Source organism: Periophthalmus magnuspinnatus, chromosome 6 (genome assembly GCF_009829125.3).
Source record: "Periophthalmus magnuspinnatus isolate fPerMag1 chromosome 6, fPerMag1.2.pri, whole genome shotgun sequence".
Taxonomy (NCBI): Eukaryota; Metazoa; Chordata; class Actinopteri; order Gobiiformes; family Gobiidae; genus Periophthalmus; species Periophthalmus magnuspinnatus.
In genome coordinates, this window is record NC_047131.1 from 19,720,937 (window position 1) to 19,745,697 (window position 24,761).

Genomic DNA, 24,761 nt, shown 5'->3' on the forward strand with positions numbered 1-24,761 from the left:
ACCTAAAAGTAATCTGAAATACTGTAAAGTATGTGTACAGTTTGAAGTAGCCTACAGGCATGTGTCATAACAAAATTGTAGCAATAAATGTCTTTTTACAAATGCAGTGTCTGTGTATCCTTTTGTGGTTTTGTTTCATTAGTTATAAATATCCTTATCTCTTGCTAGGTTGAGTCCTCTTCATTTGGAGAGTTTAAAGCCTATATTTTTTGGATTCTAATTGGCTTTATTAATTTTCATTGTAGATTATGACAAAAAATTGCTTTAAATCAGAATCATAACATTTGTAGATTATCCCCTAGAGCACGTAAATGAAATCATATTGAAATAAAGCAGTTTTAACCATTATGTTTTTTTTTTTTTTTTTACTTGATAACAAATCTAGACTTCTGTGCTGTTTCAACAAAAGGTCACTAGTTCCATTGGCTGGTCCTTGCTTTGTCTTTGAGAGGATTTTATTGCTCGATCCCACTGACAGAACTTTACATCCTGGGCGTGGTCAGTTTTCTTAACAAACTTTTAAAATCACTGGAGTATTAACCTTGCATTTCCCTTACACGTTTGGGAGGCAGCCCTATTGTCACGGCATTAACTTAGCTTTTCACGTTCATTAAGGATCAATAACGGGCCTAATTTGCATAAAAGTGGGAAAGTCTGATCGGAGGAGCGCGCAGTGAAGGCATCTCGCTGCGGGATGGTCCTGTGCCTCTCCAACAGCGGATAACACTCATCAGGACGCACGCCGGCCGGGTAGGTGCCAACTGTTTTTCTACCTTTTATGAAAACTTAACAGGTACAGTCATTAGATATAAAGCTCATTATACGTAAACACCTTACTCTTGCTTACTTAGTGCCAAGTTACGTTTTCACAATTTACAGAAAGCTGACTTCCTTTTGGAAAAAGTCAGGAATGTAGGCTACCTTTATCTGCCGGATACAGTTATGGGTTAGAAAAACTTTAGGCTACATAAACCAGCCTAGTGTCCTGCGTTTTGTAATGTGGGCTGTTTGTTCATGTCTAAGCGGATAAAGAACACAGCTAAATAAATGTTGCCTCACTTAAACCACAACTTTACTGTAGAGGTGCGTTCAAGTTTATGCAAGACTAATAGGCCAGGGTGATTTAATCTATCCGACAGATTGCACAGTTAGAAGTTTCTGGTGGGAGATCCTCTACAACTTGCCCCCTTAGAGATGGCCTTGCCTGGTAAGTTCCACAATATGGCATTGAACTTAGGCTATTCATTTAGTGGTCATTAAACTGCACATAAAAATAGCATCTTACTGTGAACTGTGAACCTGTTGGAGTCACCTGCTTACCTTTATGGATATAGATTTAACTGAATGCAGTGAGACATTCTAGACAACTTGATTTATGGCACATTTATGTAGCCCATATATCTAAGCACATCAATATGAAAGAAGTATTGAAGTATTTCTTGTAATCAAATATCTGTTGTAGGAGAAGGCTATCTGTAAACTCTTGTATATCTAGTGTGTTGACATTGTAAATGAATGTTGTAGTTTCACTATTAGATCCTTTAAACCCCTTTGCACAGGCCAACAATGCCCTTTGTCATTAAAAGGCATTTATGTTAATTATTTTTGTGTGTGATCCAACATACATTGGATCAAGTTCTGAAATGAACACATAGGCTATTAAGTTATATTTTTCATTTTGATGTTAGTTAGTGGGTAAGTTCTTTTTCGCAGATCTATATTTTAGTTATCAAAAGTCGTCTGTGCCTCATTATAATTCAGGGTCTCTAGTGTAACTGGGTGACGGCAGCCCTTGCCCTTGTGCAGTTGTATTCGTCATGCTGTGCTCCGGTCCTTGTGCACAATCCCCCTCTGTCACTCACACACTGAACTAACTGTCTTCATTTAGCCTCAATATCAGCCTCTTGTCTGTGTCTCTTATTCTCTTTATGTTGTCCCTGCCGTCATCAGTCATTGTTACTGCAGAGACTTGGGCCCATTGTTGTGTAAACACCACTTTTTTGCTTGACCAGCCTGATGGGTTCTCACTTTCCCATGATCCACCTGGGCTTGCCAATGTCATGAAATTAACCTGTGTTTGTTCAGTGGTGGGAATATGATGAAGGAAAACAAGCAGCGCAATATTAGAAAAACAAGCAATGTCCAGACCAGTAACAATAGAGCGATGAATGTTGATCCAGTAAGTTCAATTCTAATCAGGGTAATTCAAGACTAAACAAAACATGCATTCAGCTTGGGCATAGTAAAATGTTTGGGTTGAAACAGTATTTAACAAGTACAATACTAAAATACAAATACTAAAATACAATACAAAAAACTTAAACTAGGGTTCAACTGAGGCTTAAGTAAGAATGCATTTGTAGCAATTTTCTTGTCAATGCCCGATTACATCAAATCTCAGAAGCTAAACAGCTGGGAATAATAGATGCCACATTGGAGCAGCAGTGCCTCTAGTGGAAACGGTTGTTGTGTCCTTTGGCAAGACATTTCACCCATCTTGCTTGTATGAATGTAGAGTGTGAGTGAGTGATTGGTGGAGGTACAATAGTATACCACCACTGTGTGGGGAGTGAATGAATAATGCATTGTAAAGTGTTTGATAGTACAAACTGAAACTAAGGCGTGTATTGTTATAATTAAGATATATCACATTGATATATTTTGTCAAAATAGACTAAAAGTATTCAAATACAGAAAAATTTATTATTTCTACAGGTAAAAGACTGTTCATCTAAGTCCAATCATGCAGTCTCGTCGGCAGAACAGTTCCCCAGACATCAGGGTGGTCAGGAGTCCCACTAGTCAGGACGGCATGTTTGGAGTCCGAGTTCAAGTCCAAGGCATCAAAGGCCAGCCATTTGTGATTCTCAACAGTTCAGACCAGGAGAGCCCTCGAGACGTTTCTGTCATCACTCACCAGGCAGGATACAACCCGGGGGTAACAACAAGGAAGGCCGGGGAGGACAGACACTCTCCAGCTGCAACAAATCGAAACACAGGATCCCCTACTTTTAATTTTCATAAGCATCCTGAGATTTTGAGACCTTACAACCCTGACAGCAATGATAATAGTATACTTCTGCCTTCACAAGTAGCAAAGCGACTCAATGGTAATGCACCAAAACCAAGGATCCCACTACCAGCTGAAAGTATAGAAATACATGAAGCACCCCCTGCAATAGGGCAAAAACCTCCTAAATCTCCAAACATCGTAGACACAGACCCATTCATGTCTGTGGGCAAACTCATAAGTCAGTTTAACAACAGTCAGCAGCAGAGGGGAAGGCGAGGGCCAAGATCAAGACTGGATCTAGAACAGTGCAGGAGGTCTCGAAGTGTGGACAGCGGGCGGGCCTCTGACTCTTCATCATCTTCTTCCTCCAGTCGGGCATCGTCCCTCAGAGGGGTGAGAGGGGAGACTCCAGCTGTTGTGTACCCTCCTGGTTCGGCCCGGGCCAGACTGCTCAGTGGAGAGGGGACTGTAGTTAAAAAGAGGGAAGATGTTAAACCAAGTAGACTGACGGAAAGCCATGGAGCAGAAATAATATCCCCGCAGGCAGTGAGATTGGTTCAGCGTTCAGTGTCCTCCAGGTCCAACAATGATCCAACAGATGGGAGCGAAGAAAGGGATGCTCAGGTAAACAATATACTTAAGGAAATCCAATATCATGACATAACTGCTACAATAGTATCTCCATTATTAATATGTTGATATACCATTTTGTTTTTGTTGCAAAATTTTGTCAAAATAAAAGAAAAATCACAAAGCAATGGAAGAAGTGAGTACAATCCAGTCTGACATATTTGTACAGAGTAACAATATCAAAAATTCAAAACAATACCGTATTATTTAGTTCTATTTTGGATTTGTATCATGAGTACTCATACTAGCGTTATCAGTGAAGATGTTATTGTTTTTATTGGTCATATATTCCCTAACCAGGTCACTCCTGATCTTCTGAAAGGGCAGCAAGAAGTCACAGTGGATCCGACTGAAGACGCTGCAAAACAAGTGCTGTTCGCCTATCTACAGGAAGGGTAAGCAGTCAAAGCAACAATAAAACTATTCATGTGTGTTTCTTAAAAATGACTTATCAAAATGTTAACAAAAATGTAGTCAATACATGAAGCCACAGAATGCCAAAAATAGACTAAAATAATAATTGCATCTCCACAAAGCTGACTCTTATTGGGCCTAAGGTAGGGCTTCTTCCTGCTTGTTTCCATGGAAGTATTGTTCGTTTGGCTATAATCCTCCACAATATGGCATAAAATGTATCTATCTCCATGGGGAAAGTATGGTTTTAACTCATGCTGATGACTTGCTACCTCCAGAAAGTTACATACTGCATTGTATCATTTTTGATTCAGAGGAACAGAAATATCTATGGTCGAATGCCATTGTAACATTACGTAATATTCTGTAGTCCAATATAGTACAAATTACCAACTCATAATTCTGTAAAACTCAGTTACATAATAGGTCAGTTAAAAGCTGGCAATAGTTCTTTCTTGTGGTCATTTGTTTGTGGATCCTTGAGGTTGTGAGATAAGGAAGTGCCTCTCCAGCTGTGTGAATTCAAGTGCATCGCTGAGGAATGCAGAGCACGGACTTCACACTGATAATAAGGGAAAGTTTAAAGACTATCAGGGCTGAAATATTTGCTGAAGTGAGTTTTTGTATTACCAAAGCAGGTTTGAATACAAAATAATTTTATATTACAATAATTACATTTATACACAAGAATTGAGCTTTTTCTTGTAATCAAATATTTGTTTTATATGTGGTAATAGTGGTGGCTAATTATATTTGCAGCAGTACCACTTCCAAGGCTAGTTGTAGTCCATAGTATATATATGGTATTTTAAGACTTATACTTTAACTACTACTCAAGTTACATTATTTTGGAATACTAGTACTTTTAATTGAGCTAAGATTTAGAGTGCCTCTTCCACCACACCTGCTTGGTCCGTAAGTGAAAGGGAAATACTTGCTTTTTCAGGACAACTGACAATGACGCCACGACTGAGATGAAAGTGAAGCTTCTGCTGGAGCGGATAAACAGATTAAAATGGAGGACAGCGGAGAATGTGGAGGAGGAGGAGAAAGTGAGTGACCTGTTGCATGATCAAATAATAAACACTGGTGTGATAGTGTTCCAACAAGAAGAATAAGTAAAAGTCATGGACATGGCACATAATAGCACAAAATAGTACAAAAAATACAATGTAATGTAAATTTTATGTTAATTATTGTTATAATGCCAGAAAACTGTTGCAAAAGAATTTGTATGGAGATTTTTTTTTTTAAACCATATGCACAGAGCACATTATGGCCCAGTGTTCTGACAAGTTGCCCGAGCTGCAGTGAAGGACTTGTCAAATTATAATGTCTTTGTTGAACACATATTTTTTAGATGAGTTGTTGCATAAAATATTGTTGTTGTTGTTGTTGTTTATTACGTGTTGCTTATTTTCTATTGTACATGATTTTTGTTAAGCTTTCACATAACTTACTGTACATTATTTGCACTCAGAATTTTGAAACAGAGGTGAAAGTGTTGCAGAGCAGACAGACCTCACTGGAAGATGAAGTTTTTGACCTCAAGATCAGACTACAGGTGGAGCTGGAGGTACAACTGAGACACTTGAATGAATATATATTATGTTACAATATAATGATTATGGAATGCTCTGTGTTTTTCCCTTGTGCAGAATGAAAAGACTTTGGCAAAAGCAGTTGAAAAGTCAAGGACAGATAAGAAGAAACTGCAGGATGAGTTGGCCCAAAGTCAAAATGAACTGTCCCGACTCAGGACCCGACTGAGTGAGATGGAGGCCCAACTTCAGACAACCAAACATGAGTAGGGACTTACACAAATATCACCAAAGCTAATGAGCAAATAATATAATGATTGTTCAAATTATCCGAATGTATACACAAGTAAAAAGAGAGTTAGTGCAACAAAGTCAGAGACAGTTTGAAACCTCTAAAGAGGCCCACAATATATACATTTTCACAAAGAATTTGAAACTTTTTGATCTGGTCATAGACACTGAAATCCAGCACCTCAAAGGCCATACAATTACAGCCATCATATTCAAAATGTTCGATGAATTTGATGAGGTTGAAGCTGTGTGGGTCTAGTGCTTTTATAAGACATCTGCACCTCTTTCCTGAAGTAGTAATCAGTGTCTTCATCCTTCTTTAGGACTTTTAAAGTCACAAGTTTCTTTGTAACACGACTGAGGTATTACTAAGGATTGTAGATTGTTGCTATGTTAACCTATAGTAACCAGCATTCATGTGCATCAGGTATGTTGTGAGTGTAGAATTCTACTTAAAAACTCATACAACCTAATAACAACAACAGGCATGGAGTAAACGGAATAATTAGCCTATCAATGGTTGTATCTATATGGTGTACTGATGCACAAACAGAAACACTCAAACAAGGGAACGGCATAGAAGGCATAGGCAAAGACATAGAATTTAACCAAGAATATACAGTACAACTACTATATCTATTGGTACTGCTATGGTTACAACTACAATGATACTTCTATTACTTCTTCACTTGCTACTTCTAGCTTTACTACAACTACTAAATTCTATTACTACTTGCTTTACTTCTTTCTACTAGTACTACTTTTTTGACCCAAACCAAAAACACTGTACAACATTGCAGAAATCAAGGTCACAAACATTGGGTGTGAATGTACATCTATCTATTCTTATCTATACAGGAACATAGCAGGAACCCAGATTGGTATTCTTATTATCTCTTTGACATTTCCAGGCTGAACCTAATGAAGTCGGAGAGGGAGCGATCCAAAACAGAGATGAAAGACCTTGAGCAGCAGCTGTCCGAAATGCACGATGAGTTGGATGAAGCCAAAAGGGCGGAGATCATAAATGCTCAGAAAGAAGTCCTCCTTAAGGTAAAACAAAACCATGTGTCCAAATCAACATCAGCTGCAAAAGCAAGGGCTGCAAGGCTAGTATTAAGAACATTTTAGAGGAACATTTATAGCTAAAAATATCTGGTAAAACATGCATTCTTCTATGATTGGCCTCACCTCTCCACAGATCTCACCTGGTGGTGCCACCTACTTCATGGAGATACTTCCACTCCATTTATTTTATTTCAAAACATGCACATATATCTCTATTCTTATGTAGAAAATAAATAATGTTTTAACTTTTTATCCCTAAAAGATGTATAACTAAACATGTTGACAGCATATTGCAATGATTATAAAGCCACATGTTCAGAAGGAAGTAGGGGGAAGTAAAATACACTTTAGGAATACAAAGGAATACATGCATAGTTGGTAAGGTGCCTAAGGAACTTTAATAACTTTTTTCATCTTAATTTCATCTCAGCACTGAAACTGCACTTCTCAAAACCACTAACGATTTTCTCTCTGCGGACTCTGGTTCATTATCCATCCTTCTCCTGCTTGACCTAAGTGTGGCCTTTGACACCAACCTTCTTAACCAACCCTCTTCTATTTATATCTCTCCTGGTTTCATTCCTATCTTTCCGATATCACCCGGTTCATTCAACTCAAATCTTTGACCTCTCATCCAGTGTCCATCACCACCAGTGTTCCCCGGGTTTCTGTTCTTGGTCCTCTGCTGCTCATCCTCTACCTCTCCACCCTTGCTCACATTTTCCGGAAACACCATATCCATTTCCCCTGCTACACGGATCACACTCAGCTCTCCCTCTCCAGTAAACCAAACTCCACACTCCCTCTCTCCTCCCTCATAAACTCACGTGCTCCATCAACCACATCACACCTATCGTACAGCTCCACTGGCTCCCCCTCACACAGTACATTCAATATAAAATCCAACCTGCTCCTCACATTCAAAGTCCTCCACAACCTCACACCTCCATATCTCTCTGAGCACCTCCACATTGCTACAACTGCCTGCTACTTCTGCTCCTCCTCCTCTCTCCAGCTCTCTGTTCCCTCTGCCCTCCTCGTCACTAGTTCTGGAACACCCTCCCTCCTGACCTCAGCAACATCAACTCACTCCCACACTTCAAATCTAAACTTAAAAGAGACTGGCTTATTCACTTCACCACACCACCAGATCATAGCTGCACTGTCGCCTTTTAACTGCATGCTTTTAACTGTATGTTTCTACTGTATTTAACTTTGTTCTATAATAATGCTTTTGTATTTTTGTATAGTTGTAAGGTGACCTTGAATGTCTAGAAAGATGCCTAATAAATAAAATGTTTTGTAAAAACATTTTTAAAAGCATGTAGCTGGGATTAAACCACTAACATAATCAGTAACTTGCTCCTCAAAGTGTTGTTGAATTGTACCTCAGGACATGGCGCAGCTCCGTGCAGACTTCCAAGAGGTGCTTCATGCCAAAGAGGAGCAGGAGGGGGTGCTGTATCACAGAGAGAGGGAGCTCACTGCCCTCAAGGGGGCGCTGCAAGACGAAGTGGAGACACATGATAAATACATGACCGCTCTGAAGGAAGAATACGAACAGGAGATAGAAAAACTCCTTAAGGATTTAGAGTTTGCCAAAGAGGTAACTAGAATATTTGCACCTTAGGTCAGTAAAACCAAATTAATACAATTAAAATTAATACAATAACATATTAATAATGGCAATATATGGGGCTCCCCATATATTGGCTATTGGTTTTCTGTGTGTGCATATTAGCCCTGGAAATAACTGGCCATTGTTCAAGGTATATTCCAAATATGGCCTAGCACCAGGGCAGGCTTCTATCACCCATGAGCCCAAGTGAAAAATAAATGGATTGTTGAAGAAATTAGTGGTATGAACCTTAATCACTGTAAATGACTGTGATCAAACCATATACTACAACATTTGCATATTCAGTACAGGAATTAATCCCCCATATGCAGACCAGTGGTCCAGTGCCTGGAATATTTCACTGCACTATCTTTGCCTTTGTTAAATTACAGGGTTTTTCTTTGTTTTTTTTGGCTTTAACATATGCATTTATGTAAGTTGTACGTTTAATAGCATATTGTTGAACATTCCAGGCAAAGCATTAATGTCTCCATGAAGACAAGCAACCCAGACCCTTCATCTTTAATGTCATAGCACACCTTAAATCGTATTGTGGTGTCACCTAAACTAGTTTGTGTTATTGTGTTATACAGAGCAATACACTTCTGGGCCATGAGAAAGCACAAATCCAAGAGGAGAGGGGTACCACTAAAGCCCAGCTGAAGGAGGTCACTCAGGAGAAAGATCATCTAAGGGCCAAAGTCCAGGACCTGAACAACAAGGTGGATCAGCTGAACCAGACCATCCAAGACTTCAAAACCAGGGAGAGGCTTCTGGAGCAGAGGATCAAACAGCTGGAGGTGGGTGCACATGAAACACTGTGAAGGTTTAGTGAAGTGACCTGTGAAGATGTGTTTGACCCCGGAGTTATTCCACTTCTAGAGAGAGAAAGTGCAGCTCGAGGAAACACTCAAAGACGTGAGGAGGAACGAGGAGGAAATGTGCCAGTCCAACCAGTGTCTGCTCGGGAGACTGGAGGAGGTGCAGGTAATTCCGTTATTTATAAATTGAGTGTGGTAAAAGAAGTCCATTAAAATTTCAGATCACAAGTCAGTGATTATTGAGTGATTAAAAAAGACTAAACAAAGTCCTTTATTATGTACTATAACATGATTGTATCCATCCAGGGTAAGCTGACCAAACTGAACCACGAGCATAGAGAGCTGAAGGAGAAGTTGAAGGAGGAGAGGAGGCAGATAGAGGAGCTGTGGAGGATTAAAGCTGAGCTGGAGGATGAGAGGAGGATACAGGACCGGACCATCGAGCAGCTCCAGAGGAAGGTCAGCAACATGAACTATCATTGTGTCCGTTTGGGCTTGGATTTCCTGTTGTACTTGAGAGTCAGAATGTTAACACATCAGATTTCAAGGTTTATAGAAGATGTCAATAACAGCTCTTATGCTTTTTAAAGTGGCATATTTGTTTTTTATGACTTAGAACATTTGTGACAATTTGTGACCAATTTTATATATTTTTGTTATGTTGGACTACCTACTTTGTCTGGCAAGTCCAGTTTGATATCTCTGTAATTTTTGTACGCATGCCTTCCATCACCTCTCACATTAGAACCAAACATGATCAAGCATGAGCAGATTTTTTTTTTTCAGTGACACCTGTGAAATGAAAGTTCTCATTATCATATGGCTCATCTTAAGGCTCATCTCAAATTAAGAGTTTAATGCTTTGCTCTTTGATTTTCTTTAATTTTTTCTTCGTAAGCAGCCATATTTGTTTTGATGCAGACAGACTGTTTTGGTACTGGCTCATCCACCTGTCGGGTAGATTCACTACCTACTTTACCCCAATCAGTAGATGGAACTTGGAAAAAAATGACAAATAAATAAAAAGATGGAATGGACTCATACCATTATCCAATTTTGAACCCAACATTGACTTTAAACAATTGAGGTAAAACTGGATGCAGATACAATCATAGTATTTAGTATTATCTTGCTGGCAAAATCTGACCCTCGGTAATGAATCATTCGCTAACCCTCTAAAACATGTGGAACAATAGCCTCAGTCTGTGTTTTTCCTCCTTTGAGCTGAGTAGACCTCCCTGTTATTTTCTTGATACGTGCATTGTACAAACCCCAACATGTTTTTCTTTGTGAACTCAGATGAATAGTATTATGGAGGAGTGTGAGGCGTCCACCGATGTGCTGCAGAGCCAAGTGGACGAAGCCAAAGAGAAGAGCCAGCGGGAGTTGACGGAGCTCCGGAGGCAGCTGCAGGAAAAGGGGGCAGAACTGGAGAAGTCCCGACAGGCCGCCAAAAAACTCCAGGAAGAGGTGTGGAGTGTTGTGTGTTAAGTCTGATTCACCGGTCAGTGGGTTACAATGTCAGTACTATAGACAGAAGAGTTGTCCCACCCTGAAAAATCTCTCTTTTGGAATCACAAATAATCATTTTAGTTTTTTTTTTACTCAGACAATTTCAGGTTTCTTTCCATAACAAGAAATAAATAGTCATATTGAAAACAACGCTTATGAGTGATTATAAACCAATCTGCTATAAGAGTAGTTTCACCTCCGATCATTGTAATGTGACGACCTCTAATAAATTCCAGGAAGAGGTGTGGACCGTTTTGAGTTGCTCTGATTCATCGGACAGTGGGTTACAGTGTCAGTGTTGTGGCTCCCCCATGAAATATCCATGTTTAATTTTTCTTTTTGCAGCAGTACCTCATGGAAACACTCTTGTACTATTAAATTTTGAAACACTACAAACTAAGTGCTTAATAACTGAATATGCACAATAGGCAAATCCTCCAGTTAGTCTTGCCCAAACCTAGTTCAGCGTGGTTTTAGATATGATTTCAGAACCATATGGAGCCACCCTGTGCAGAGTTTGCATGTTCTCCTTGTCTTGGTTGCTTCATACAGAATAGGGTGATCCTTCATCCTCATGATTATGAATCTGGAGAAGGGGGACCTAGCATCAGTGTTCATTTTGCAACTGAATGGACGCAATTAGCAAATCGCAAATGCTGAAATTTTTTAAGTACCATAAGTTCCTCCACAAACAACAAAAACTCCTGTTTTATTCTGCATAAAAACCTGCTAATCCTGTAGTTTACAAACATGTCCTGAAACGTAATTTTTTTAATCGCAATACATGTTGAATTTCAGCCCTACACCATTACTTTTAATTTTGTTTTAGTCAACAAAAATATGACAATGACGAAAACTGAATTCAACAATATTTACACTGCCTGGGTGCTCTGTTCTTGACCTCTTGCACCCCTAGCAGTGGGTAGGGGATGGGACAGATAGAGCCTATAACTATCTGACAGGAGTAATTTCTTAGTTGAGAGTTTGGCTTTATGCTGTGCTCTGGTTTATGTCCAGCTGCTTCCTGTGGAAGAGGAGCTGCGGAGGTGTCGCCGGGAGCAACAGGAGGCGCAGGTCATAGGTCAGCGGCTGGAGCAGAGAGTAGCCGAGCTTGAGCAGAAGACCGTAATCACAGCAGAGGACAGGGATCGACAGGTCAAACTCATGGAGGTAATAATACCCTAAAATGTCATGTGGGTTCACGTCAGATTCAAATCTAAAATAAAGTCGTGAGATTAGACAAAGTGAGTTTTCTAAAATATATGCCTATGTATAATGCCTATGTGATGTGTGGCGGTAATGGCACAGATCAGTAGCTATTCCCAGTAGCCACTGCATGCCCTCCCTATTGCATTTGCTCATTTTCAGACTCTCATATATAAACTAATATTATGTTGCGTCTATGCCCTGCTCACCTATTGCTGCAGAACCCGTCTTGGCAGCAGTCTCTCACAGCTCAGCCTTGTTTGTTTTACTGATGACTCCAAACATGACCCGCTGGGCTTGGTGTTGACTCTGTGTATCTGAGGACGCTCATGTTTACAGTCAAACTTATCAGACCAGTCCCAAGGCTAAAGCTGGTCCTGCTGTGGCTGGGACTTTTCATTCACACCTAACATAGGATAACTGCATTATTACAGCAAAGCTTATTACAGTAAAGACAATTTGAATATGTACTGGTTACATCCAATATTCTAGTTTTATATTAAAGAGCTTTACTGAATCTATGTCCACTGTAAGCTACTGATATAAAAATTGTAACAAAAGTAGTCACTATGTTGCTTATTTATTTTTGATAAGTGATGGAATGTAACAGAAAAAAGTATCTGTACTTTATTTGACTAGATTTAAAGTGGATACTTTTTACTTTTACTACACTATATCTGAGAGAAGGTATCTGTACTTTCAACTCCACTACATTGTTAAACTGGACTAAAAGCGAACACATTTTACTAATAACCAAATTAACTTTTAATACATATTTTGTATTTTATGTGTGGTGGCATTTTACATCTTGCCATAGGGACTGCAGTTGGAAATTAGCTGTATAGCTAATACTGGCGCATTTACAGAAATGTTGATTAATGTGCATTGTCCCTATTCAAATAAACAAATAAATTAAAAAAATAAAAAATAAAATTTTTATTATAGTATGAGACCTGCTAAAAAGGCTGAAGGGTTTATTTGTAACACGTTCATAATTTGAGGAAACAAAAATATACGAATAAAAACAGCTATGAAAATCACTACATTTGAACCCTTGTAAGACCTCAAAATCTATGTGAAATACTTTTTATTCTTTAAGTTTAATACTTTTACTTGAGCAGATTTTTTCATATGATACTTTTACTTTTATTTTATACTTATCTTATCGGTATCTGTACTTTTACTTAAGTAACAAAATTGAGTGCTTTTTCCACCACTATTTTTGGTCAATATTTAGCATCTCCTTAGTTTAAAAAAATGACGTGACAAAAAATACCTACTCTGTTTTGTTAGTTTTCTGATATACTGCCATATCAAAGTTGCTGTTGTATGTCATGTAGCTGTTATTCACCAGGAGGGGCATCCACAATACAAATTTAACAATAAACAACGGGAATAATTAAATATTCTACAAGCTAACTTCTTTGGCACATTTAGTTTATTGTGAACCTGACCACAAACCATATGTTAATTATGTCTCTGTAAACAACATCTCCTCAATACTAGATAAATCTAATTGTGCAACATATTTTCCCTTCCCAGACCCGCATTAGTCAGCTTCAGGAGGATCTTAATGACGAGCGGAGCAGTGCTGACCGTCTGATGGAGAGGCTGGACAAAATCAAAGAGCAGGCAAGTTGCTCCATATTTCTCTATTATTGCCTCTTCAACATAAATCTTGTAAACTGCAAAGTGACAGTCCATCTCAAGTGCGACGCCCAGCCCTGTTGGTGTTTTTATTATAAACAGATGTTATGGCTCAAATTCCCCCCAACACTAAAACCTGCTGATCAGTGCATGCAGACAGTCCCAGGAAATTAGGAAGGATAGTTTGAATATTTTGACACCTCATACTTTGCTGCAAATATAACTGTAGGAATGTGGTGTTACTTTATACATTTAGTAAAGAAAATAAACTTTTGCAAACTTTGCCACTTGGCTGCAAAAGTAAAAAGAAAAACAATGACGACATATTTAGTAATGAAGTTGTGTCATTCATGCTGCTATAAGTTATTAAAATGATATACTATTTTGAAAACCTTATGTAAACAAGCCACTAAGGGTTTGTTCACTCACTCACACTCACTCACACATCAAAATTGGAATTAAGCTAAGACTAAGTCCAGACCTAAACCTGAGCAGGACTAGAACAGAACCAAACCAGGTCTACATCGAGTATGAATGTGGTGTGGATGGTGGTGGTTGGCGGGAGGGCATCCTTGGCTACAATAGCGTGAGAGTGAATGAATGTAAAATGCTTTGGGTGTCTTGAAAGGTGTCATATATATCCAATGTATTATTAAAATAATAATAATAAAATAGATAAATAAATAATGATAAATCCAATGTATTATCTCTATCGGGACTCATCTGTGCTCTGACCAAACCAGGACAAGTGTAAAGCATCCTAAGCTCTATTTTAGCTTACATTCAAATTACTAATTTATGGTGTTGTCTACATAGGGTCTTCTTTATGCATGCATGACCTCATTCTCTTTAGTTAAAGCACATGATGTCATTGCTATAGCCTCATCATCTCTCATATAAAAAGATTATAAAGTAGGCCAACCTTCATGTGAGCAGTGCGAACTAATTGGTGAAAAGCACTGCTTTGGTTTCTTTGCAGAGAGGAAAAAAAACACAGCTGACTATTGTAGAGCCTCCATTGAGACTTCCCTGTGTGGGCCCCTTCATGTTATTAGAACCACAGCCTTCAGACCAGACTGCATTTCCGTAGGGAAAATTAATCTGGCAACTTTTCAATGTCCTACCTACTCATTAGTCGTGACCCGGTGTGTAAGCATTATGCTCTGTGTGGCACTACAGCAGTGTTGTTTGTTGTTGTATTTTTTGTGTCCCTAATAATAAATCCATTATTTATTTATTTATTTATTTGTAGTTTAATTATTATACTGGGCGACTGGGATCAGACTTATAAGTACCAATATGTTAGCTTGTCTAGTGTCACTAACAACTGCAGACACCTCACAAGAGGTGGAGGAGATGCTCTTATCTTACAATATAATACAACAATATTCTCAGTATATTTTAATACTGTGTATGTAAGTTTTGTTGTTTCCCCTGTATGTTGTGATAGATGGATCAGATGAGAACAGAGCTGCTGCAGGAGAGGACTTTGAGACAGGACCTGGAGTGTGACAAGATGAGCCTTGAGAGACAGGCACGGACCCTTAACACTTTTCACTTTCAACTCTCAGTCTTTTCTATTGATATTTTTGTTGATTTTACAAAATGTCATTCCTTAAAAAGTTTTACTTCAAAATTCTAATACTGAATTGGAATACATATACAAAAAAACAACTTATATTTCATTAGAAAACAACTTATCTTATTCAACACTAAATGTTTTTACCACAACTATAGTTAGATAACTACACAAATTGCTGAACAAATATTAAGTATAAAATGCTATTAAGTAGTTAGAGAAGTGGAGTCAAGTGTGTAGAAAAATAAAGAGATGAGTTATAGATGTATTCAAAACTCTGTCTGCTCAATAATAGTATGTTATATTTAATGCATTCAGAATAAAGATCTGAAATGCAGAGTGAACCATCTGGAGGGATCACAGCGGACCAACCAGGACTCTCTTGTGTCCAAACTCAACTCTCGCATCCAGGAGCTGGAGGAGCGGCTCCAAGCAGAAGAAAGGTACTTTTACCACCTCCGTTGTTAAAACCAGTTCTAAAATGAGTATGAGTGTTATTAATAATAGTGACATGACGCTTCTACTGACATTAAGTTTAGTTAAGTCATCATTTGTATTTACCGACAGCAACAATGCTTTTTTCTATTTTGGCTGCCAGTGAGAATAACAGTTTGCAACAAGCGAACCGTAGAATGGAGCGAAAGGTGAAGGAAATGAAGATGCACGCAGAAGAGGAAAACATTAACCTGCAGACTGAGAAAGACCAGGTACCATATGTTTATATTATTATAATATGTAGTTTATAGATAGCTTAAACTGCATAGATTTAAATAATGGAGAAAAGGCAAAAGTACAAGATTTGTGGCTGAGTTTGGTGCCCCCTGCAGCTGACTCAGAGGCTGAAAACGGCCAAGAGGCAGATGGACGAGGCGGAGGAGGAGATCGAGCGTTTGGAACACGCCAAGAAGAAACTGCAGAGAGAGTTGGATGAGCAGACAGAGGCCAACGAGCAGCTCCTGGATCAGATGAATGTTCTCAGGAATGAGCTGAGGTAAAAAAATAAAAAAATAAAACACTTTCATTTTTTTTCAGTAAGTCCTCAGGCATTTAGAAATTAAGGATTCTGTGTAAAAAGAAAAAAATACATTATATCTTATTTCATTTTTAGGCGTAAGAAGAAGCCCTCTGCTCTTATAAAGGACAGCTTGGACGATGCAAATGATCTGGTCTCAGACTGAGCCACACAGAAAACACATCAAGTTAAATGAAGAAATCAAGAACTTAATGATATTTTACATGTTTAAATATCTCCAAATAACATTATTAAAAACTCAGGTGTGCTGTTGTCAAGCATTGAGAGGATTGCTGACACTGTCCTCTTGTGGTAACTTTGATAACTACTATTATGTGACCAACATGTGAACTTTAAAAGACTGTGTTTAGCATAATGCTTTTTGTGTGATAACTTATTGTACATTTGTGTGAATTTATGCAAACTGTGAAAATCGAAAAACTAATAAAACCAAGTCTTAATTTGAAGAAAAAAAGCACATCCCACAATATTTGGAAAGTAAACAAACTATTATAATCAATTGTATTGTCCTCCATAAGGATAATGCATTATTTACAATAACATGCTATCAGTCAACTTGGCAACTTTTCAATGGATTTGACTGTAAATGCTTGTATCAAAGTTAGATCAATGTCCTGCACTGAGTGGCTGTTCCGGGCAAAGGCGGAGACAGGACATGAATGCGGTGCTCGGGCCCCATAGGATCACACAGTGGGAGCCCTGTTTTATCTTTAGTTTAGATCAGAATACAGAGAAACAGGCCAACGAGGATAAGCATGAGGCGACACTGTGGGCTCAAATATGGAATATGCAAGGAATTTCTTGCTGAATTCCTGGGAACATTTGTTTTGGTGGTAAGTAACATTTTTGTCATTTGCAGCTGTTATATGTATTCATTATAATTGTAATCAGACATTATTTATAAATACCTTTGTTTTTTTCTAGTTGTTTGGTTGTGGTTCGGTGGCCCAAACCGTCTTGAGTCGGAACCAGCTGGGAGAACCCCTCACGGTCCATATTGGTTTCTCTGTTGGACTCATGATGGGCGTGTATGTGGCTGGAGGAGTATCTGGTGAGACATTTTATATTCACATTTAATGTTTTATACTTAAATGTAAACAGACAATACTAATGACTGGCTAAGTTATAAAAATATAAAAATATTAGTCATTCTTTAACTGTCCATACCAATAGCAAGTTCAAAATGGTTTTCTTTGAAGGACAGTAGAGTAACCTGAGGTAACTCATGTGTAAACCAAACAAAAATGAAATTGTAAAAAATATATAATGCTAACAAATGACTAAACAAGGCCTATACCATGATTAAACCCTGTCAAACCACAACATTCTTAGAACCACTGAATCTTAAGTGTGTTGTAATCCCGCCTAATACACAGTATTACCTAACATTGCTTGGCTGCACTCTTGCTTATGACATTTATTGTATTGCAAGTCTATAAAATAATCATGATGAATACTAAAACCTAGGGCAGCAGTCATAAAAGAATTGATTTTATGTAAATCAAAACACTAACAAGCCTACATGCCCTTTATTACTACTACTAATAAAAACAATAATAGTAAAATTCAAATATAGTCTGCTATGTACCAGCTCTTGTAGCAGGAGAAACGTGCCACCTCTTTTCACATCCAATGACTGTGTGCATTGATTTGTTGTGGACAGCCTTTCCGGGGTCAGTCATAACCTCAGGCACTGAACGTCCTGCAAACTGGATTGATCATATGCCTCGTCCATGGCTCTATGGCAACTGTAGATTATTTAAATTTAGCTTATAACACAAAACATCTGAAAAGGGTGTGTAAAATGTAAATGAGTACAAATTACAGATTTTATAAAATGTTTAAGTCAAAGTTGATCCAAGAACAAAAGTTACTGAAAAGGTTTAATAATAAGGCAGTAAAAGTGACAACAGAATTTCAATCCAATATGGCCGACTTCCTATTCATCATAAGGCAGTGCTCCGATTCAACTTTAGGCTTGTCACATGGAGCTCTGTCACTGTCCTGTTCCCTCTCCCAACAGGGTCCAATTTGTGGTTTTGGCACTGAATTGTTATGTGGCAGGGATTGTCGTGATGCACATTTTATCAAATTTTTTGTTTGGCCGATTGATTCTTTACCCCCATGTTAGACTTTTCATCGATGTTTAGGGGGTCAAAAATGCAATTATTTGGGAAAAAAATTTAAATCATAATAACAATGCTCCTCGCCAGTTACTTCATTACTGGCTTCAGATAATAAAAAGTGATCTTTTACCATTCTATGAAACAATATATTTTTTTAAATAATACTTTAATAATACTGTTCTGGATTTATGCAATGATTAAATATTACTTTTTAATAATGTAGACAGGACATTTTACTATCAACTGTTAACTCATCTACCCCAGAAGTTTTTTTATTGCCTCATCTCAACATTTTTAAGAGTTACAATCCAATAAAAAATATCTGAATTTTTTAGTGTGACATTTTAACAACACTGTGTATGCTATACACACTATATTGTACAGTTTGTTTTGTGAAATTTGTAAGCCAAATCATTCTGTTTTAATTTCCATTCTCTTAATAACAGTTCAGTAGATTATCACTAATGAAGATAATATATTTTTAGCTTACAAATCCATGTTAGCATCCTATAGTGTTGCACGATGGCTTTAACCTTTACATTGGGCTGCTTAACATGGCAGAAAAAAGCATTGAACGACATGGTCCATTTGTTGATTTCCCTTGAATGGTGGCCTCTTATTATACAGCTATTATTGTGTGAAAAGTGCCAACAAAAGCCAGCACCGCCCTGGGGTCTGCTGCCCTTCTGCTGCTCTCTTGTAAATGTGACCTCACTAATGACGGAGAGGGTATCATGCAACCCCCCCTCCTCCCCCTGTACCCCCTGTAACTGTGCGCTTTATCCTGTCTCCCAGGGGGGCACGTGAACCCTGCTGTGTCCCTGGCTATGGTCATTCTGGGCAAACTGAAAATTTGGAAGTTCCCCATTTATGTGATTGCGCAGTTTCTTGGAGCATTTGCCGGAGCAGCTGCCGTCTTTGGGTTATATTACGGTAATTACACCTCACATGTTTCAAAAGTTACAATAAAAGAGACCATACACAAAGAAAGATGGATTGAGTTGAAACTGGTCAAAAAATATGAAGGGATTTTGTCATCCATGGAAGAAAATAAAGGTAGTCCAGGTTCTATCCCACCAAAGACTCAACACTCATGGTGTATATGCTCATAGCACTAGTCATTCACAACACCTAAAAGATACACATGGGAACAGATAGCACTATGTAACTTTTACACTCCGCCACTTGCTTATCTACATGGAGAGTTCTTGCTTTGGCTACATTGTTCCACAGAACGGCAACAAACTTACAAGCAGGTCATACACCAGGCCAAGTTACTGGTCAGATCTATGATGAGATGACCCCATCCACAGTAAAAATGCATATTTTAAGATGATTTTTGAGCAATAACTGCAGTTTAATAAATACAAGATACATATGCTAAGATTTGATTATGTTTATTCCTATTAAAATGGCATATTATATTTTTTCATAGTTCAACTGGGTCTAATAAGTATGATTTATTTATTTATTTTATGGAGGAAAGGGTCTTTATGGAATACATGAATGTATTATTTCTGGGTTTGACAGTGCCTAAACCTGCACAGGGTATGTATGAAAGAGTTTTGAAAGCACTGAAGAATTATATTATACTAATTGTACTTGAATAATGACAATAATAACTATAGAAATGACAAATAATTATTATATATTTTTTCCTCCTCCAGATGCCTTCATGGATTTCACCAGTGGGATTCTATCTGTAACTGGGATCAATGCCACAGGCCATATATTCGCTTCGTATCCAGCGCGACACCTGTCCATTCTGGGAGGCTTCATTGACCAAGTGAGCTTTGATATTTAGCTTCTTTTTTTTTTTTTTTTTACAGGACCAGTGTGTGTCATCAGGCTCCACTGCAGAGTGTGGCTAATGCAGCATTGATTGGCCCATTTTGTCTGAGAATAGTCCCACTTTTGCCCAGATTTAGGTTTAATGACCCATTTCCCAACTTTTTACACCAGGTCAATTCTACACTTAATCTAGTTTGTAGCAGGTATTTTGTACAGGTAAAAAAAAAAGAATTAAACTCCAAACAAGAATCTACTACTTTGAATACAAAAGATCTGATAAGAATAAATGTTTCCATTAGCGTTTGAGGGATGTCAAAGTAAATCATCTACCTTTTATTATGCAGTTATGTTTTGTATATTATAATTTAGTATAGGTTTTATTTCAGATGCCCGTACTGATCTCTATTTATCCAGGTTTGGGACCAGTACAAAGAGTGCGCTGGTTTAGGGTTTACAACTGAAATATATTATGTACAATTCTATAGCAAATCTCTTTTATTTCCAAAGTGTTCATTCCTGCAGTCAACATAAGAATCTGCACATTATAACCTAGATACCTGAAGCTGCGTTCACACTTCCTGATGTAGATGTTGTTCCTGTTCTACGGTTAGTGGTGTGTGTACACAGTGTGAACCCAGCTGAACAGTTTCTAAATTTGTAAATTCTAATGTGTATTGTGTAATGTGTGTTTTTCCCTAACAAGGACAATTCACTTCTATTTTTGTAGATTTGTTTGTGAACATCCAAAGTGGAAAATGGTATGGTGGTGAACTGCAATCCTGTTATCAGTCCAAACTGTTTTGTGCAGGTGGTGGGGACCGGGATGCTGGTCTTGTGTATACTGGCTATCATTGACGGAGGAAACATAGGAGCACCAAAAGGAATGGAGCCGCTGGCGATTGGACTTATTATCATGGCTATTGGGGTGTCTATGGGCCTGAACTGTGGCTACCCCCTGAACCCTGCTCGTGACCTGGGACCTCGAATGTTCACTGCTGTGGCTGGCTGGGGCTTTGAGGTCTTCAGGTAATAAGAATGAGGTTATAGTACAGTCTCACTAAGGTATAATAAAGACCAGCTAACACCATGTGTGTATTACATATGGTGTATACAGAAATTAAAACAGGTTTGGGTACTAGTTTGGCCACTTTGTAGCATTCTCTCTTAAATTCCTCTTTCTCTGATCCCATCTTTGACCACTCTTATGACAATCTCTTTGAATACGTAGGAAAAAATGGTAAACTAATTAATGTAATTGCTTACATTTGAATATTCACTTACAATTAGAAATTCACTTCTGATTTCAATGAGATGTAAAAGTTAAATATTCATTTGAATTTGTCTAATTTGATGCATTAGCTTTTGTTAATTGTTGAGATCACTGAAAGAGTTTAAATTACTTTTAAAAACTGCACACATTACAAACATGTCTGGTGTTATAATGGTAATAGTAAAATGTTATATGAGTTTAAGTCAAAAATGTATCTGAACTAAACCACTTGAAAACTAAGTGAGTGTTCACACTTGTACTGGTTTAGTCCTGGTTTAAATTCAGTTTAGTCCTGATGAAGTGGTTGGTTGGCTCACTTTTAGTTCTGGATTATTCCTGGCCTAATCCAAGCTTAGTTTTGGGGTTTATCCAAGTTAAATCCCAATTTTTCTCAACCGAGGCATAGTAGGGATCATTTCCCAAGTTCATCTTCCCACACCCTGCTGCCGACACTATCTATTGCATTATATAACATCACATGCTCTTGCCTTGTCGATACTTATTACTCACAAAGCACGTGTATGCCACTGTGGAAAGTGACTCCATTTGTTTTCATATACACACATGGACATGCTCTTGTTTTTCCAGCACGGCAGGATACTGGTGGTGGATTCCTGTGGCTGGTCCCATGGTCGGAGGCGTAGTGGCCGCTGTCCTGTACTACCTGCTGATCGAAATGCACCACAAACGAGATGCACCAGAGAAGTCAGATGACGAGGAGGAAGAGGAGGATGAGGATGAAGATGAAGACAGCAGCCTGAAGGACAAGTATGAAATGATCCTGATGAACTAAACACGTAAAAAAATCTAATAAAAGGGCCGTACATTTTCAATACATTTTGTCATTGTTGCAGGAATGGCACCACTCTGTTTGAGACAAGTTTCAATAATATGGACGTCCATCAGCTACAGCTTTAGACTGATACTAATAGCAGTAAGCATGTGTTGATATATCCCATGTAAATACAACAGACATCACTGACTCGAACTGTCTACTATTCTCTGCAGACGCATATTATAAAGCTTCATTTTTCACTGCTCACATTTTGTTGATATTGTAAATAGTCAAACAATGTATTTTCCTATTAATTTGAAATGCTATGTTTCCTATTGCTTGCTAGTTTTTATGTACTCATTTTATTTTATTTTTTGTGTTTATAATACAATATAATGTGATGTGAGTGAATTTTTATTTATGCTATTTATTGTCTTTCCCAAACTATCCGCTTCAGTTTTGAGTACTTGCTTTTTCAATGTTTTGTCTACATTAAAGTTTATACAAAACACTTCTGAAAAGGTCTTTACTGAGTGCAGAACTGTGTAAGAGCAAAGACTGTGGTGACCTACCATAGATTGATTTACTCCCCATAGTAAAACAAAGATGGAAAATATGTGTAAAGAAATACGGTACTTATTTCTTCTTGCACGATTTCTTCTTTCTATAACTGTAAAATAAATATACTGTTAAACACTTAAAGGTGCATCAATGCCATAATGTGGTGCATTCCAGGCAAAGCAATAATAAATCTATGGAGAGAAGCAGGTCTTTCACCATAAAAGTTGCATATTGCAAGGTTTTATACAAAATCAACTTTTTTGAGCTTTCTACCATGTTTTAATGCTGTTCCCTCATCAAAAACATGCCTGAAGAGGTTTTAGATGTCATCCATCCATGTTTGCGTGGATGACTGTAAGGTTCTGTCCAATATACAGCTCACAAGCCTACGTCACCCATGCTCCCACATAGCATTTTTCCTTAAATATACAAAAGCAGGACACAAACCGATACACTACAGCTTCACAAACCTGATGAGATGTGCAGTTGTTTCATTTGCTAAATGCATGCCAATTGTGACGTGATAGCACTCTGAAGGGGTAGTGGCTTAGCGTGGAGAGCAGGGACTCTTATAAAAAAATGTTAATGCTTTGTTTCTGGCAAATATAGTATTTTCAAAACAATAAAAGCACAACATGGTGATCTAAATATGTTTGCAAATAATACCCCATAGATGTATAATACCTCTCTTTAAACATGAAACAGGCAATAGAGTTTTCTCTTAAAAAATATACAAAATGAAATTATTAACCCTTTTGCCATAAAATGACAAAATATTTCTATCAGTTGATAAAAATAAAAGCATTTTTGAAACAAATAGCCTTCTATACAGATCCACTTAAAAGTTATTTGCAAAAAATGCTCAGTTTGATGTTCATAAATTTTCACACACAATAATCAACATAACATGTCAACACCAGCGAGAGGTCAGAAGGGGTCGGAGCACAGACTCTGGCACATTGCTTTTGAATTTTACACAATGTAATGCTGTACTGCAGATAAAGCCACAGTTCTTGTACAGATGTATTGGTTGGATAATAGCACCTTTTCTGCAGGTGTGATGCATTCTACAATTTCACTTGAATAAACCTCTCTTAGTGGGAGGCCTACTTTTCCCCCTGTGCTTGTTCATCCCTGTCTAAACATGCACCAACAGCCAGCAGAGCGTAAACAACAAACACTTTTCAGAAAATGGGATTTCTAAAAATGTCACTGTGAAGAGATCTGAACTCAAGTTGTATTTCTGTGAGGTACCTGTTGATCTTGACTCTAGAGGTCAACCAATAGTAGTCTGTTTAAAAAAAGTGTTAAGAGCAGTAACTATTGTATTTGTAGTAGAAAGTTATAGAGGTGGTTAGAAGCTGGCCGTTTTAAGTCAGCCCTTTTTTAAAGGTGAACTGTGAAACTTTTTGGTCTACTTCGCAAAGAACACCTAGACTGATACACAATATGGCACTAAACTTATCTTCAGAGACAAGCAGATGATCCCAACAAGCCAAATACAGGTCAGACCTGTGGAGAGAATATTTTATTTTATTTATGTCTGTGCAATCCCTCAGTTGTTCAGGTCTGATCCATAGCAAAGGATGAAATTTTAATCTGTCAACTGGAAAAATCGTTGTAGGAGTGATTTTTATTTGTCTTTATTGGTAGAGCCCAATAAGAGCACTCAGGCTCTCCTTTTCATGGGGGCCCTGTTCAAATATAGAAAAATACAAAGTACAATGTACATACGTCAATTTAAAACATTAAAAACAGGAGCAGGTGTGATTATAAATGTTTATCACCAGATTATTAAAGTGCATTAGTCGCACCAATGTTTCCAGTTTTGAATATGCTTGAAATATATTCAAATTTTGGGAATC

The 24,761-nt window shown here is 37.9% G+C and overlaps 2 protein-coding genes across 4 annotated transcripts; both read left to right on the forward strand.

The window, feature by feature from the left end:
- The first annotated feature begins 530 nt into the window (after nt 1-530).
- On the forward strand, nt 531-16,817 carry LOC117372258 (cingulin-like protein 1). 3 transcript variants are annotated; one of them, XM_033968033.2, is made up of 19 exons: nt 531-750; nt 2,716-3,637; nt 3,944-4,038; nt 5,004-5,109; nt 5,538-5,633; nt 5,716-5,864; nt 6,801-6,942; nt 8,351-8,563; nt 9,169-9,375; nt 9,458-9,562; nt 9,703-9,855; nt 10,696-10,866; nt 11,926-12,078; nt 13,657-13,746; nt 15,212-15,295; nt 15,659-15,783; nt 15,939-16,047; nt 16,168-16,331; nt 16,449-16,817. In XM_033968033.2, exons 2-19 carry the CDS (start codon nt 2,744-2,746, stop codon nt 16,516-16,518), a joined length of 3,126 nt encoding a protein of 1,041 aa, XP_033823924.1. In that variant the 5' UTR covers nt 531-750; nt 2,716-2,743; the 3' UTR covers nt 16,519-16,817. The 3 variants fall into 3 exon arrangements, with proteins under 3 accessions (XP_033823924.1, XP_055078361.1, XP_055078360.1); XM_055222386.1 differs by having other exon boundaries at nt 3,971-4,038; XM_055222385.1 differs by lacking the exon at nt 531-750 and adding an exon at nt 1,172-1,207.
- Nucleotides 16,818-16,975: 158 nt separating this feature from the next.
- On the forward strand, nt 16,976-22,638 carry LOC117372259 (aquaporin-9-like). The gene is made up of 7 exons (XM_033968034.2): nt 16,976-17,206; nt 17,298-17,424; nt 19,295-19,432; nt 20,167-20,285; nt 21,099-21,316; nt 22,149-22,328; nt 22,415-22,638. The coding sequence occupies exons 1-7, from the start codon at nt 17,129-17,131 to the stop codon at nt 22,476-22,478; spliced, it is 924 nt and encodes a 307-aa protein (XP_033823925.2). The 5' UTR covers nt 16,976-17,128; the 3' UTR covers nt 22,479-22,638.
- The last annotated feature ends 2,123 nt before the right edge of the window (nt 22,639-24,761 follow it).

Excerpts from the sequence above, each read along its gene's own strand:
- LOC117372258 (XM_033968033.2), top strand. The coding sequence starts at position 2,744 with ATGCAGTCTCGTCGGCAGAACAGTTCCCCAGACATCAGGGTGGTCAGG. Across the intron at positions 3,638-3,943 it reads GCGAAGAAAGGGATGCTCAG|GTCACTCCTGATCTTCTGAA; the intron begins GTAAACAATATA and ends TTCCCTAACCAG. Across the intron at positions 4,039-5,003 it reads TTCGCCTATCTACAGGAAGG|GACAACTGACAATGACGCCA; the intron begins GTAAGCAGTCAA and ends TTGCTTTTTCAG.
- LOC117372259 (XM_033968034.2), top strand. The coding sequence starts at position 17,129 with ATGAGGCGACACTGTGGGCTCAAATATGGAATATGCAAGGAATTTCTT. Across the intron at positions 17,207-17,297 it reads TGGGAACATTTGTTTTGGTG|TTGTTTGGTTGTGGTTCGGT; the intron begins GTAAGTAACATT and ends GTTTTTTTCTAG. Across the intron at positions 21,317-22,148 it reads TGGGGCTTTGAGGTCTTCAG|CACGGCAGGATACTGGTGGT; the intron begins GTAATAAGAATG and ends TTGTTTTTCCAG.